The sequence below is a fragment of the Equus quagga genome, chromosome 9 (assembly GCF_021613505.1).
Source record: "Equus quagga isolate Etosha38 chromosome 9, UCLA_HA_Equagga_1.0, whole genome shotgun sequence".
Classification (NCBI taxonomy): domain Eukaryota; kingdom Metazoa; phylum Chordata; class Mammalia; order Perissodactyla; family Equidae; genus Equus; species Equus quagga.
The window spans coordinates 75,747,392-75,761,412 of record NC_060275.1 but is presented as its reverse complement, the minus strand read 5'-3'; the positions used below and the strand labels follow the sequence as shown (position 1 = coordinate 75,761,412).

The following is a 14,021-nucleotide window of genomic DNA, read 5'->3' as shown; positions in this document are numbered from 1 at the left end:
GATTTTGATTTATATTTTGGATATCTGTGAGGCAAGAGGGTCCCAGAGTTCTTTTTCTCTCTGAAAGGGAAAACTTTTAGCCAATGGCCCAACAGTTTATAATAAACGTGAAGACAGGGCTACTTGTTGGCCAGAGCGGCCAGCACTAAGATGACTGCCTGAAGTTTGGCCAAGTGTTGTGTTGTTTCTTGAGTCTTGTCTTTTATTAGGGATGTCCTGGCTAACAGATGGAAAGCAGCAACATTCCACGGAGCTCCATCATGTATGACGGTTAGCAGCGGATTTGCATAGTCCAGGTACTCCCATTGCTGTTCCTGCAGCTAGTCCCAAGTGGCTTCCCAGGTAGCCAAGTGGTTTGGGGGAGGGATGACATTCTCCAGCATCACGGCATCTGGCAAGGGACTGTGGACAGGGGAAGCCACCTCCTCCTGCAGGTGGAATATGCCAGAGAGCCCAGGTTTGGTTCTATCCTGTCTTAAGGAGGCCTGGGGAGCTATGCTAAGTTTCTGGTGTGCTGTTTCTATGATCTGAGGCTTAGCAGGCAGCTGGGAATGGAAGGTCATAGGCTTAGGGTCTGTAAGAGCCTCTATTTTCCGGAGAGCCCAGCGGGTCTTTTTTTTGTTTGTTTTAATGCAGTATATTCTGAAGCTCATGAGAGGGGCAGTTTCTTGCATTAGAAGTCATTGGCAAGATCTGGAGACTCCAGGAGGCATGACAAGAGGTTGCCAGTCTCTTTAGTGAAGGAGCCCTTGATGGCACTAACAGGAGTGCCTGTTGATTTTAATCTGAAGGTAAAATTTGTAAATAAAGCGTATGTTGCCATCAGAACCCCCAAGTTCGAAAAGATGTTGGACCTGTATATCCTAAATGAGTGTTATCAAATGAGTCTTCTTGGAGGAGAATGTCATCAATGTAATGTCATACCTCTGCTCCTGGAGAAAAGGTGGACGTAGTTGAGATCTGGTCTGCAAAGACTGTGATGGCAGGTACCCGATGGGTAGCCTGGAAAAGGTGTATTTTACCTCTTGGAGGTAAAGGCAGCTGAGAGGTTGTTGAAATAGGCACTGAACAGAACACATTAGCCAAATCTACAAGAGCAAAATATTTAATGTTTGTTGATTGAATAGAATCAGTAACTTTAGTAATACTGGATATTGGGTATAGGAGCCCCAGTGGATGAGACCACAGCTGTAGGAATCCACAAGATGCCCTTTTCATCTTTTTCATATAAATTCTTTAGTAGATTAATTTAGCATATAAATTATGGATTTCCAATTGGACCGAATGATAAAACTGTTATATATATATATGAATATATTATTTCATTACCTTTTATTTTCTCCCCCACACCTAAGGTCTGCTTTATTTTTGTCTTTAAACCAGTAAGTAATCTAGAATCAGTATTATGTTTGCTAGACTGGCATTTGCTTAGTACCTGAGATTTCAAGTTCCAGTTTTTTTCCTTGGGCATTTAGCCACCTAACCTGGCAATCTTTTTTCCTTTATTTCCTTCCTGTTTCAGGCTTTTGCCCCCTGAAGGCACAGTCTTTACTTTCTTTTTCTGGCTGATAAGAGGAAAAGCTGGCAGGCTGAAGGGGCCAGGTGCCTCCAGGCGACCTCTCCCTGGGAAGGCCCCAGTCCACAGAATAATCTGTCCTTTCCTCACACCCCAACTTTTTAAAACAAAATCTTTTCGAATGGTTTGTATTTCTAGGCAACTAAACTTTTCCTATTTTTTTTCTTTTGGATGTTTACCTGATAAGCTCCTGATGGTCCCAAGTTGCCTCTGCTGAGAGTGGCAGCACCCAATCTCTAGGGTGTCCCCATGAACCTTAGAGGGCTAGGGTCTACATCTAGGACAGCAATGGTGGCATCAGCTTTATCTTTCACATTTGTTGTTTTGAGCGTGAGACCCTTTGCCTGCTGATAAGCAGCACCTTTTTTAAGAGAGCCCGTGTGCATGGAGGATTAGGTGTTTTCCAGTTTTTATTAATTGCATCATCTCTTCACAGTTTGTGGGGGTACTAGAACCAGATGCTCCCTTCCTGTCCTCCTCTTTTTCATTAAACATTGAGCTAGTGGTCTCCTGGGATAGGACCTCTTAGACTCCACTGGGCTGAGGAACAAGTCGCTCGAGATAGCAGCAGGCAGAACAGCAGAGAAGGTTGTGACCTGGACAGTAACATTTGTGGGGAACTGTGATCTCCTGAGGCGGCCGTCAAACAGAACCCACAAATGGCCTCAGCACGCATGTTCAGGCAGAGCCATCTCCTACTCTCTGAAGAACAGTTCAGAATTTGACTCAGAAAAGCTCAGAAGGGAAAAGCTAAGTGGTTGATGGTACAAGTACCTCCAGGAGCATGTAACGTCCCAGACATTAGCTACTTTCATCTGAATGACTCAGATGGCCCCACTGCTTGTCAGTGCTGCCTGGTCAGTGAATTAGACTCCCATAGCCCTAGGAGGAAAGTCACTCCGCAGCCCCTTTGGAGAGAACTTTTTGAGATGTATATACACCCCTAGGGGTTCTATCTTGGACCCTGGGCATCTACCAAGGTGGGGAAATATGGTCAGTGCCCCCTTTAGGTTGGGAAATCATGGCAATACCTGACAGAAAACAGCACAACAGTCAGCAAGCAGCAAGTGTGCCAACAACCAGGGCTGCCCTTTCAGGCAGTGGCTACCGACTGCTGGATCCAGTTAGTAAGCCAAGAGCAGATTAAGGACATATCTCCATCTAGTGTGAAACCACACAGCTCACTTTGCCAAATGTGTTAAGATTTTTACCTGGGATTTGTTCTAATCAGGTATGGTGAAGACACACAGACATAGAAATGACTGTCATGAAAGAAGTAGTTTATGCTCACAGATGCCTAGCACCAGGAGGCACAGCACACCATGCCATGCAGGGCCATAGGCGGAAGGACCAGGGTGGGTCAGGAGGCAGAGGGAGAGGGCAGAGGATGGCCCAGAGCCTTTATTGGGGTTATTGTGGGAAGGAATGGGTGAAGCAGGGTAGGTCCACTTAGTAGGATTGGATAGAATGAATAATTTCAGTAGACTCTGGGCTATAGGGTGCTTCTTAGTTGCCTGGTACCTGGCCCTGGGGTGATTTAAGGCAGGGGTAATACTGGCTTGGTGTGTGAGAGTTTGACAAAGAAGATTGTTGGGGGTGTGGACTGCAGACTGGTTGGTTGGTATATCAAAGGCATGCTCCCAGGGGAGTCCTTTGTTATCTCTAGGAATGAGCTAGTCCTGGGAGGGGCAGTGTTGCCAGGATCAAGGCCTCAAATGCCAGAGTTTCAAGAATACATAAAATAATATAATCAATACACTCACTTATACCAAATGACACAGAGGGGTTTCTATGAGCTATACTGAAAAAAAAAATCAAGACAGAACATGTATATCCCATTTTTGCAAAATAAAAATACTTCCCCACTTATGTCTACATAGGTCCATATAGGATTGTAACGTGCAAGAACACACACTTGGTTAATAACTTGGATTGTGGCAGGGGTGGTAAGAGATGGGGTAGGAGGTGCTGATGTGGGAGGAGTTTACGTGACAACAGCATGCTGAACATCTCATTATGCAAAATTATGTGTGTCATAAGGAGACGCAGGAAGAAAGGCTACCAAAATGTTAGTAATGATTATCTTAGCGTGGTATCATTCCAGGTGACCATTATATTCTTTTATAAGTTTTTATGTTTCTTGAATTATTTACTATAAGCATGTGTATTTACATAATTAGAAAGAAGTAATATAGTTATTTGCAGTTTGGAGGAGACATTTTCTTAAAATTAAAAAAAAACAATTTCCAATTTCAATACCATTCTCAAAAGTCATAAGCATCCTCACCAAGGAGGAAAAAAGTGACAGGGAAATGGTCAGGGCTTAAGAAAATCAACTATAAAGTAAATGAATGGAAAACATTTGGCCTGAAAGGTCTGATATGAGGCCTAAAATTTACACACTTAAAAAACTCAACAACTGTATACTTGGTATTCAAGCTCCAGAAATTTCTCTTACTAGTCTCCTGCTGATAATAATCAAGAAAGGGAATATAAGATTAGCTTCATGATAATCACTTGTAGATTAGGACAGAAGAAGACTAGACAATAAGATAACAATTTTATGACAACATTTCATGTTTAAGCCAGATTCCCTGCCAGGACATTTTCTGCTTCATTGAATGAAATAGGACTTAGTTGACTCTTAAGGAGATTCACAGAAAGGAAGTTCAAGCATGAGTACAAGCTGCCATATGACACATTCAAATAAAGGAAACATGGGATTTTCCTCAAGTTAAAAACTTCTGGATTGAGTCCTTTTTGGTTTGAGTCCAAAAATATTTAACATATATCTAGACAATGGTCAACTAAATGAAATCATTACAAAAATTGAATACATGAATAAGAACTAAAACATTCTGAGGCTAAATTTTCAACTATTATTTTTGATGTAATCATCTTCAGTAAAATCATTCTTGAGAGTGAAAATGAACCGTGTACAGCCCATTAGGAGAAAGTCAGTGCTGAAACCTCCACTTGCCCATCCTCTGAGACTGCATTTATGGTTCACACAATCTGCTGAAGGTCCCACATGGGGTGCTGTGACCTGTCTCCTTATGCTGTGGCAAGAGGGGTTGCCCAGGCCACGGCACCTGGGATCAAGGAGACATGTTTTGACAACTGTAGAGAAGTCAACTATATAGTCATGCAAATACTACCTCACTTTAAAACATGGGGAAAAAAATCATCCAAATTCAAGGCTAATTTAGCTGTCACTGGAGAGTTAAAAAAAAAAAGTCCCATTTCAAAAGCTTCATCAATAGAGACACAAAAGTACTAAGGATTGATATTCATCCATCTTCATCACTGCTGCTCCAGGCATCTTCAAATGCTGGATTTAACTGTGATTTGGTTGTAGTCTTAAAAATAGGGGAAAAAAGGGAAGATTCAATTATTCTATTTTATAATTTTAGGCTCACAATATAGTTATGAAATATATCAGATGAAAAGCAACTGGATTATTTTGAAAGAAACTATAGAATTGTTAATTTTGAAACAAAAGTAATGTAAGAAACACCCAACATATAATATAAAATAATGTAACTTCATTTTAAATAGACATACCAGACTTTAAATTATCTGTGGCCTTCAAAGTAGTTATCTCACAAACACACACAAACATTTTATATATATTTATACATATATGTATATATGTGTATACACACACACACACACACACACACACACACACTATGATGCTGCTGTTACTTAAGGAATTTCGACAGCTCTTTGGAATTACCTGGAGAAGGTGGCACATTAACATCCATGTGGCTAAGACTGGACTCAGGTCTATAGTCTAACCTGACAGCCCAAAATATTGTTGGCAACTTTTTATTGTTTGCATGGACCTGGCTTTTATAAATAAGCAAATATCTGTATCTGGGAAATGAGGTATTCATCAAACTGAGTAATACCTTTTTAGTGCAAAAAGTAATGTGGGTTATTTAGTGAGGTTTACTTATTTATTTATTTTTTATTTATTTAACTACTAGCAAAGTAGTTCAGAAGAACATAGAAAATGTGTCAGAATGGTAACATGGTTTCCATTAGCATATAGGTTCCCTGGGAGATTTCTTGGAAAGATAACATGCATTTGGATGGTGTTTATTTAAAACAGTATTCTTACAACTTTAGAGCCTAACCTAGTAAAGGTAATCAGCAACTAGAGGAATTTTAATTATCTGTGGTATTTCAAATCAATTCACTTTTTGGGGAAAGTTTTTGAACGGCTACCTTCTTATTCTCTGGCAGATGACTGAACGTCTTTAAGACGGTCTCATTTTTTTGAGTATCTGGGCATTATGAGCCAGGTTTGCTTCTTACTCTGCAGCTTTTACGTTAGCTACAAGTTTGTTCAGACCCCAAACCCAATACGTATTAGCGCCAAGCCTACCCTTAAGTTATCTTAGATTTATTGCCTTTTACAACATACAGCAATATTTTATGTTAAGGGTAACCCCTATTGTATATCTGAAAATGTTCGTTTCCTTTTTGATGAACATTATGACTTGGAATCTTATAATTCAAACAGTAACAGTAGAAAAAGTGGGTGTTTCCAGTAAATTCCCCAAGTGTCAGGCAGGATAGTTGAAAAACAATATATTAATTTAGGTATCCTTTATAGCTTTTAAAGCTATGGATCAGAGTCCGTTACTAAACCTAATGCTGGCTACTATACATAGTAAAAACCGTCACTGTTACTAAACCTAATGCTGGCTATTATCACTTAGTTGTACAAACAAAATTCCATCATACTCCAAATGTCCAGATAAAAACTGTTACCAAACCTCAGCTAACTATTCGTTTATTTCCAACAGCAGTCCACTGATTTAAGAGTAGCATACTGAAGTCTGTTTAGTTATTCTTTCATCCAAATGTTTAGTGAATTTCCTATCTTTTGGGGTTTATAATTTTGCTACTAAGTTAGGTTATTTAGTGAGAGTTTACTCACAGACGTATTGTGTCTGTGGGGGTGGCGATTCCTCTTCCCTACTCTATCTTAGAGCCTTTAACTCCTCCTTACATATCTACGCAAAATGTCTCTGGGTGGATAAGCCACACAAAGGTCATACCTTCTAATTCCACTATAGAAGCCCAATATGTAACCTATTAAATATTTTGATTTCACTGAAGACTCAACAGAGAAGCAAAATGACATTTTATTGTAACTTACTGCTGCTATGGTAAGCAAAGAAAAATAATCATGTGAAAATTTAAATACATTTGCACATAAATTTTACTGTGCATAGTAGTAAAGGATAACAATATGAATGCATTACAGTATTATCAGAAGTATATTTTATTGCTAGAAAAGTCACAAATAAAATATACTCGTAGTTATAAGCTGCAGTAAAAATGTACATGGATGCAGTACACATACTACTGTTTGAGACCCACTGATAAAGTGTAACCACTATCTGTTACTTCAGTTTTCTCTACAACATCTCCTCCTAGTGGACATCCTTTCTCTCCTTGAACATAGCCATCTCTACCTCACCAGGCTGCCTGTTTTGCTGACAGACAGTTGCGAATGTTATGGAGACAGGGAAGCATGAGTTTAGAGGGGATCTAGTCCAGGTCCAAATAATGGGAAAGAAGAACAAAGCCAAACTTAACATCTGCCATGCACACATCTTGATAAATTCTAAATTTCTTAGCTCGCAATAACTGAAAAGTCTCTATAGGTAAAAAATAGGGTTGTCTGTGTCAGCAAGTGATTATATGTCTATAAGAGTGGTAAATAAAACTTTTATGTATTGTGTGACTGTCAAAATAAAGTAAGACTCTTGACGAGAGGTCAGATTTAAACTGTAATGTAGCTGCCTTATAGATCTCAGGCAGGGAAAAGTGATTAGGAGTTACACAGGCTTGCCTTGACCATGAGCAAGTTTTAGGAAGAGGGGACAAAAGGAAGGCAGGTTCCTCAGAATATAATAAAACAGCCTGCCAATTATATAATAGGACTTATGCTTAAAGACCATAAAACCTGTCCCTATCACCCAATGTCCTTCAGTTTCTTATGGTAGCACTAAATTCCTCCTCTATCTTGGATATCAGAAGAAATACCCCTAAGGGATTATACCTTGTTGACGGGGAAGTAAATCTCATCTCAAGGGCAGATTTGAAAAGAAACCTAAGAACAATTTGCTTTGATGATTCTGATATTTGGAGATATCATAAACTTGTCTGAGATCACTAATGAAACCCTGTTACCAGTATTATTATTATTTAGTTAACCTGGAACTAAAGACTAAGTGTGTGTGTATGTACGTGTGTGTTTTGTTTTGTTCTGAAGTGTGTTATGTTGCCTGTCTGGGAAACTGCAGCAGTCATTTATTTGACAGCTGAGATTTTAAATGAGTTAAACAGTAAATGTACACGTAAGGAGTAGGGTCTTGTGTAGACAGTTTTCTGTACTGGGATCTACATCATGATCATACTCATGTTCTACCTACATTCACAGAAATCTTTCAATCTAAGGTTTTATGAAAATAATCTTAGCACATAACATTTTGTATTAATATGAGAATGATGGCTATCTTAAAGTAAAAGCATATAAACAGTATATTTTAAAGGATAAGGTTTTATAGTTCTAAAACAAAATAAAGTTAACTTGTTTTTTGTGTATCTTTATTTGATTTTCTACTTGTTTAGCTTAATTTCTCATATGCAAAAATTCTTCTAGATGAAGAGTTAAACTAGTACTATAACTACATAATAAGAAAATAAATAGACCATCAGCGTCACATACTGTCTACATAAATTAAGCAATTTAGTTTTCTTCTAATATCCTTTTCCATACATAAATCATAGATTTACTTTTAATTTATTTTTATTGTTTTCATTTGGTTAATGATTGTTATACTTCCTAACATGGCCTATAGTGTTATAACTTTGATTTAATATATACGGTAATTCCCAAACAGCAGGACACAGTAATTAAATAATATTGCAAAATAAATGGCTGAACCAAACTATTTGACCATATTAAGCTTTCCACAGAAGAATAATCATTTAAAGTTGCTGTACACTAAAACTAATCAAAGCCATAATAAACCGAATTAGACATGTGATGAAATCTGGAAGTATTCATACAGTATTTGGCCAGCTGTATGAAGATTTATCATTGTGTGTTTCTTCTTTTTCATTTGGATTAGAGCCAAAAGAAAATAATTCACAGACTTGACACCGCAGTAAACCATAGCAGTTGCAAATTTAGGTATGAAATATATTTTGTTAATAGCTGCTAAATGCTATCAACTACCCCCATAAAAATCATTTCCATGTGGTTTTGGACAAAGTCTTGTTTTCATAAATGAACTAAATAAATGAAAAATGTTTTTAGAATTTCAAACTTACTCTAGCAATAACTTACTTCCATCTCGATTTAAGATGCTTTGTTTTTAGTATGACTTAGGTAAGATTAACTTAAGGTGTTCCTAACTACATTACTTATATTTCCAACTTCAAAAAATTATATATATAAATATCGGCGTTTAGACATTAGACCTTTTATATCCTAGCAATTTAGATAAATGGGGATGATTAACAGTGCTTAGTAAAATAACCTTTGGTGGGAAAGATATCAACTTTACACAGCTTAACATAAAAGTAAAAAAATACAGAAGCTACTACTTAAGACCAGGATCATGTCTTATTAATCTTTGTTTACCTACCACACTTTTAAGGCTCTTAGTCACACTGTAATATTTGTACCAATTTATGTTCTAAGATAGGCATTAATGTACTGCTGATAGGAGTGTAAATTGACAAAATTTGACAGTGTGAATAAAGAGCCTTAAAAATGTCATAAATGATAACTCAAGAGATAAATCTACTTTTAGGTATCTATCCAAAGAAGTAATCAAAAATATAAACAATTTATGGAGAGATATTTACCTTGATTTGTTTATAATGATCAAAAGAAATGTCTCCAAATAGGTACATATTTAAGTAAATTGTGGTATATACATGACAGAATGCTTTATTAGAAACAGTATTTACAAATAGTTATTCATGACATGGAAAAAGGCTTATTGTACAACACTAAGTGAGAAAAGCAGGATGCCAAGTTGTATGTCCAAGCTGTCCAATGTATGTATGTTGATATGTTGTATGTATGTTAGTATGTCATATTACCTATTTTTAGAAAAAACATAGGTGCAGGAAAAAAGCAAGGATGAAGTAAATCAAAATGTTAATAGTGATTAATTCAACTTTAGAAATTTATCTTCTTTTAATATTTTTCTGAACTTTCCAAATGTGTTATAACAGGCAAATTATTTTTACAATCAGAAAATAGCAAGAAATGATTTAAATGTCTCTCCCATATAAAGCAAATAAAACTTTTTCCTTTATGATTTAGAAATCATATTTGTACAAATCTGTACAATTTGTACAAATAATATTTACCTCATCATCCTCAGGAACCGCTTCATATAAGGATGGTACCCAAGCAAGAATATTGCAGTCTCTGCTGCCACTATAAAGTTCCTATAACACAGAAAGCAAGGGGTGATTGTGGATCAGGTTAAAGCTGGGACCAATCAGAAATGAACTACATCAATTTGTAAAATAATTGATTCTTAAGTTAGATCAAACAGATGAATTCTATTTCTAATCTCCAAAGAGACTGGGCTGATGTACTTTTTGTTGGATTGTTTGTTTAAGATGTAGTAAAGCTTTGTTTTGTATTTAAAAATAGTATTAGAGTATGTCACAGCTTGCTAACACGTAAAAATTTTTACAAAAACATTCAACAACTTAGTGGTTTTTATCAATCATAGTATCCATTTATTTCAAGTGTCAGAATAGAGAAGAAAAAAAATGCAAGAAATAAAGTTTGTCCTTCTCTGTCAATAACTGAGCTTTAATAAAGACTTCAGTGAAGAAACCATATGAGTTTCTAGCTAATATAGGCCAAAAGTTCACAGAAAGTTTGATTTAGCTCACAGCTGCCTAACTGGCTGTTATTCAACAGGAGAACTTTAACATGTGCCATGCTTGCTGAGAAGTTTATTTTATAGGGGGAAGCTTGGGCTGACGCAGCCTATGCAGTGTCTTTATGGATATGCTGGTTTGCATATGGCTGAACTTTTAGCAAAAGAGTGCAGCTCAAAATCACATGCTGTATTTAGTTGTCACGTCTCTCTTTACTTTCCTTCAACCTGGACAGTTCAGTCTCTCCTTGGCTTTCCTGACCTTGACAACTTTAAAGATACACATTAGTTATTTTGTAGAATGTCCCTCAAACTTTGTTTGTCTTATGTTTGCTCATGGCTAAATTCACATGATGCATCTTTGCCAGGAATATCACAGAAAGTGATGTCCCATACTGGGATATTAACTTTGATCATTTGATTAAGATGGTATCTGCCAGGCTTCTTCAAGGCAAAATTACTCATTTTACCTTTGTAATTAATACTTTGTAGGGTGGTACTGTTTTTTATTTTTAATTGAGGTCATAATAGTTTATAACATTGTGAAATTTCAATTGTACATTCTTATTTGTTAGTCACTGTATAAATGTGCCACTTCAGCCCTTTTGTCACTCCCTAAAACCATTCCCCTCTGGTGAGCACTAAACTGTTCTCTTTGTCTGAGTGTTAGCTTATCTTACACATATGAGTGAAATCATATGGTGTTTGTCTTTCTCTCTCTGGCTTATTTTGCTTAACATAATATATAGGGTGGTACTTTGAGACTATGTAAATAGCCCATTCCTCATCAGACTTTCAATTTATTAATTTACTTACTTATAACAGAATGGATGCATGGATCCCTATTTTAGTCCCTGAGTTATAACCCATTATTATCATTATTTACTTTTATGTTGGGTGTATCTTGTCAGATTTTTATATTTATGATAGAATTACTATAAATATCAATTTTATTTTCAGATAGTGAGTTTTATGTAATATTTAATTTGGAAAAGTGTTCTGCTGCTAAATGGATGCAAAAGTACTACCCTCTTTTGAGATTTATAGTTATTTTCCTTTTTGGAAATCGTAATAGATGGAACAGGATGACAGGTGCAACTTTTCTGATATACTGCAGTGATTCAAATCTTTCTGAGTACACAGAACATACAAAATCATATTTATCAGGAGGCAAAGGGCCCCAGGTATCTTGCTGTCCCAGTCTCGTCCCAGCTATCCCAGGGACTGAGGAGAATCAACATCTTGGCACATTTTTAATCCATTCTAAGCACACCTGTTAGGCAGCTCTGATTTGGTGGAAAGCAATAATTTGTAGTCAGAATACTTGGGTTAAAATCTTGAGTGATGTCAGCATTGTGGCGGATTGAGCTGTTCCCTTAGTCTCTCCCCTCTAAATTATGATGAAACAGACATTCATTAACCAACAGAGGATACCCTACAAAGTACAATAGGATGTCTGAGAGATCCACACAGTCATACATCTGAAGGTGGGGGTACTGGATCCCCGGTAAGCAGTGCAATAAGGTGAGCAGTTCCCCTCCCCCTCCCCAGTGGCAGTGATCTGGGTTGCAGGTCTTCACACAGCAGCCAGTGTGTGGCTCTAAGAGGACATGGGGGAGCAGACAGGCCTGCGTGTGAATGCTTTTGAAGTTGCAACCCAGCCCCCGACTCTACACCTAGTGGCATGGCTCAGCCACTGCATGGGCACCCTCACCAAGCACAGCAGTCCAGGCAAACCACCTGTGAGAATAGAGTAGGTGCACATGTGTGAAAGAAAGTACCCCTCCCCTCCTGCCTAGTGCACCAGCTTGGGCAGTCCCCGGCCAAGGCAGCAGTTCCACCACAGAGCACCTATGTGTGCTTGTGTGACCTGCCAAATGGCTGTGGCCAGCAAGCAAATGCAGACAAGCCCTATCAGAACAACTTCCAGCAGATACAGCAGGTTCAGAACAGACAGCTCCTGTCTCCCCCAAGAGGTGGCAGGTGGCAGGTGGAATCTGTGACCTGATACTACCACTGTGCACCAGGACAGGATCACTTCATCAAATGATGAAGAACTATATTAACACTTCAAAGCAGAAGGAAAATGACAAGTCTCCAGAAACCAATCCTGAAGTAACAGAAATTTACAATCTAAATGACAGAGAATTCAAAATATTTCTCATAAACTCAATGAGTTACAAGAAAACTCAGAAAGACAGTGAATGAACTCAGGAGTAAAATTAATGAGCAGAAGGAAGACTTCACCAAAGAGATTGAAACTCTAAAAAAAACCCCACACCAAACAAATTCTGGAGATGAAGAACACAATGAATGAGATTAAAAAACAATCTAGAAAACTTAAAAAACAGAGCTGACATTCTGGAGGACATAATTAACAATTTAGAGGACAGAAATATAGATTTAAATAGATAAAATGGGTAAAAAAATTATATAGAAATGCTTCAGGTGGAGGAGGGGAGAGAACTAAGACTTAAAAAAATGAAGAAAGTCTTGGAGAAATCTCTGACTCAATTAGGAAATGCAATGTAAGCATTATAGGTATTCCAGAGGAAGAAGAGAGGGAGAAAGGAGCAGACAGTTTGTTCAAAGAAATAACAGCTGAGAACTTCCCAAACTTGGGGAAGAAACTGGACTTACAAGTATATGAAGCCAACAGAGCTCCTAATTACATCAATGCAAAAAGACTATCTCCAAGGCATATAGTAGTAAAACTGGCAAAAGCCAATGACAAATAAAAAACATTAAGGGTAGCAAGGGACAAAAGTCAATGACAAAGAAAAAACATTAAGGGCAGCAAGGCAGAAGAGAATAATCTACAAAAGAACCCCTGTCAGCCTTTCAGAAGATTTCTCAGCAGAAAATGTACAGGCTAAGAGAGACTGGAATGATATATATTCAAAATACTGAAAAACAAAAACTTTCAGCCAGGAATATTCTATCCAGGAAACTATAATTCAGATACAGTGGAGAAATAAAAGCTTTCCCAGATAAACAAAAGCTGAGGGACTTCATCGCTACTAGACCTCGCCTACAAGAAATGATCAAGAAGTTCCACATACCTGAAACAAAACAGGAAAGATTTACAAAGCCTTGAGCAAGGAGATAAATAGACAAAATCAGAAAATTGCAGCTATCAGAACAGATTACCAAACACTTAATTACAACATAAAACATAAGGGGCAGGAAAGCATCAAATATAACTATAAACACTTTATTTTAATCACAAACTCACAAGACAAAACAGAATAACTTGTGACACCAATAACTTAGAAAAGGAAGAGGAAAGGGAGGGAAACTGCTTAGGCTAAAGAAGTAATAGGCCATCAGAAAATGGACTATCTCATCTATGAGATCTTTTATACAAACCTCATAATAACCACTAAACAAAAAATCAGAAGAGAGACAAATCATAAAGAAAGAGAAAACTGAAAAAACTATCAAAGAAAACCACCAAACTGAAATGGCAATCAGAAACACAAGGGAAGAGAAACAAGGGAAATATA

The 14,021-nt window shown here is 37.4% G+C and overlaps 1 protein-coding gene across 3 annotated transcripts in view; it reads right to left on the bottom strand.

Moving 5' to 3' along the window:
- Positions 1–1,091: 1,091 nt before the first annotated feature.
- The window catches only part of ERCC8 (ERCC excision repair 8, CSA ubiquitin ligase complex subunit), a 74,969-nt gene continuing 62,039 nt past the window's right edge, over positions 1,092–14,021 (bottom strand). For all 3 annotated transcript variants that reach the window (XM_046672080.1, XM_046672082.1, XM_046672081.1), the window contains 2 exons: positions 9,989–10,069; positions 1,092–4,935 (listed from right to left, as the gene is read on the bottom strand). In XM_046672080.1, coding sequence (XP_046528036.1) covers positions 4,867–4,935; positions 9,989–10,069 — 150 coding nt within the window. In that variant the 3' untranslated portion in view covers positions 1,092–4,866. The remainder of the gene's footprint in view (positions 4,936–9,988; positions 10,070–14,021) is intronic.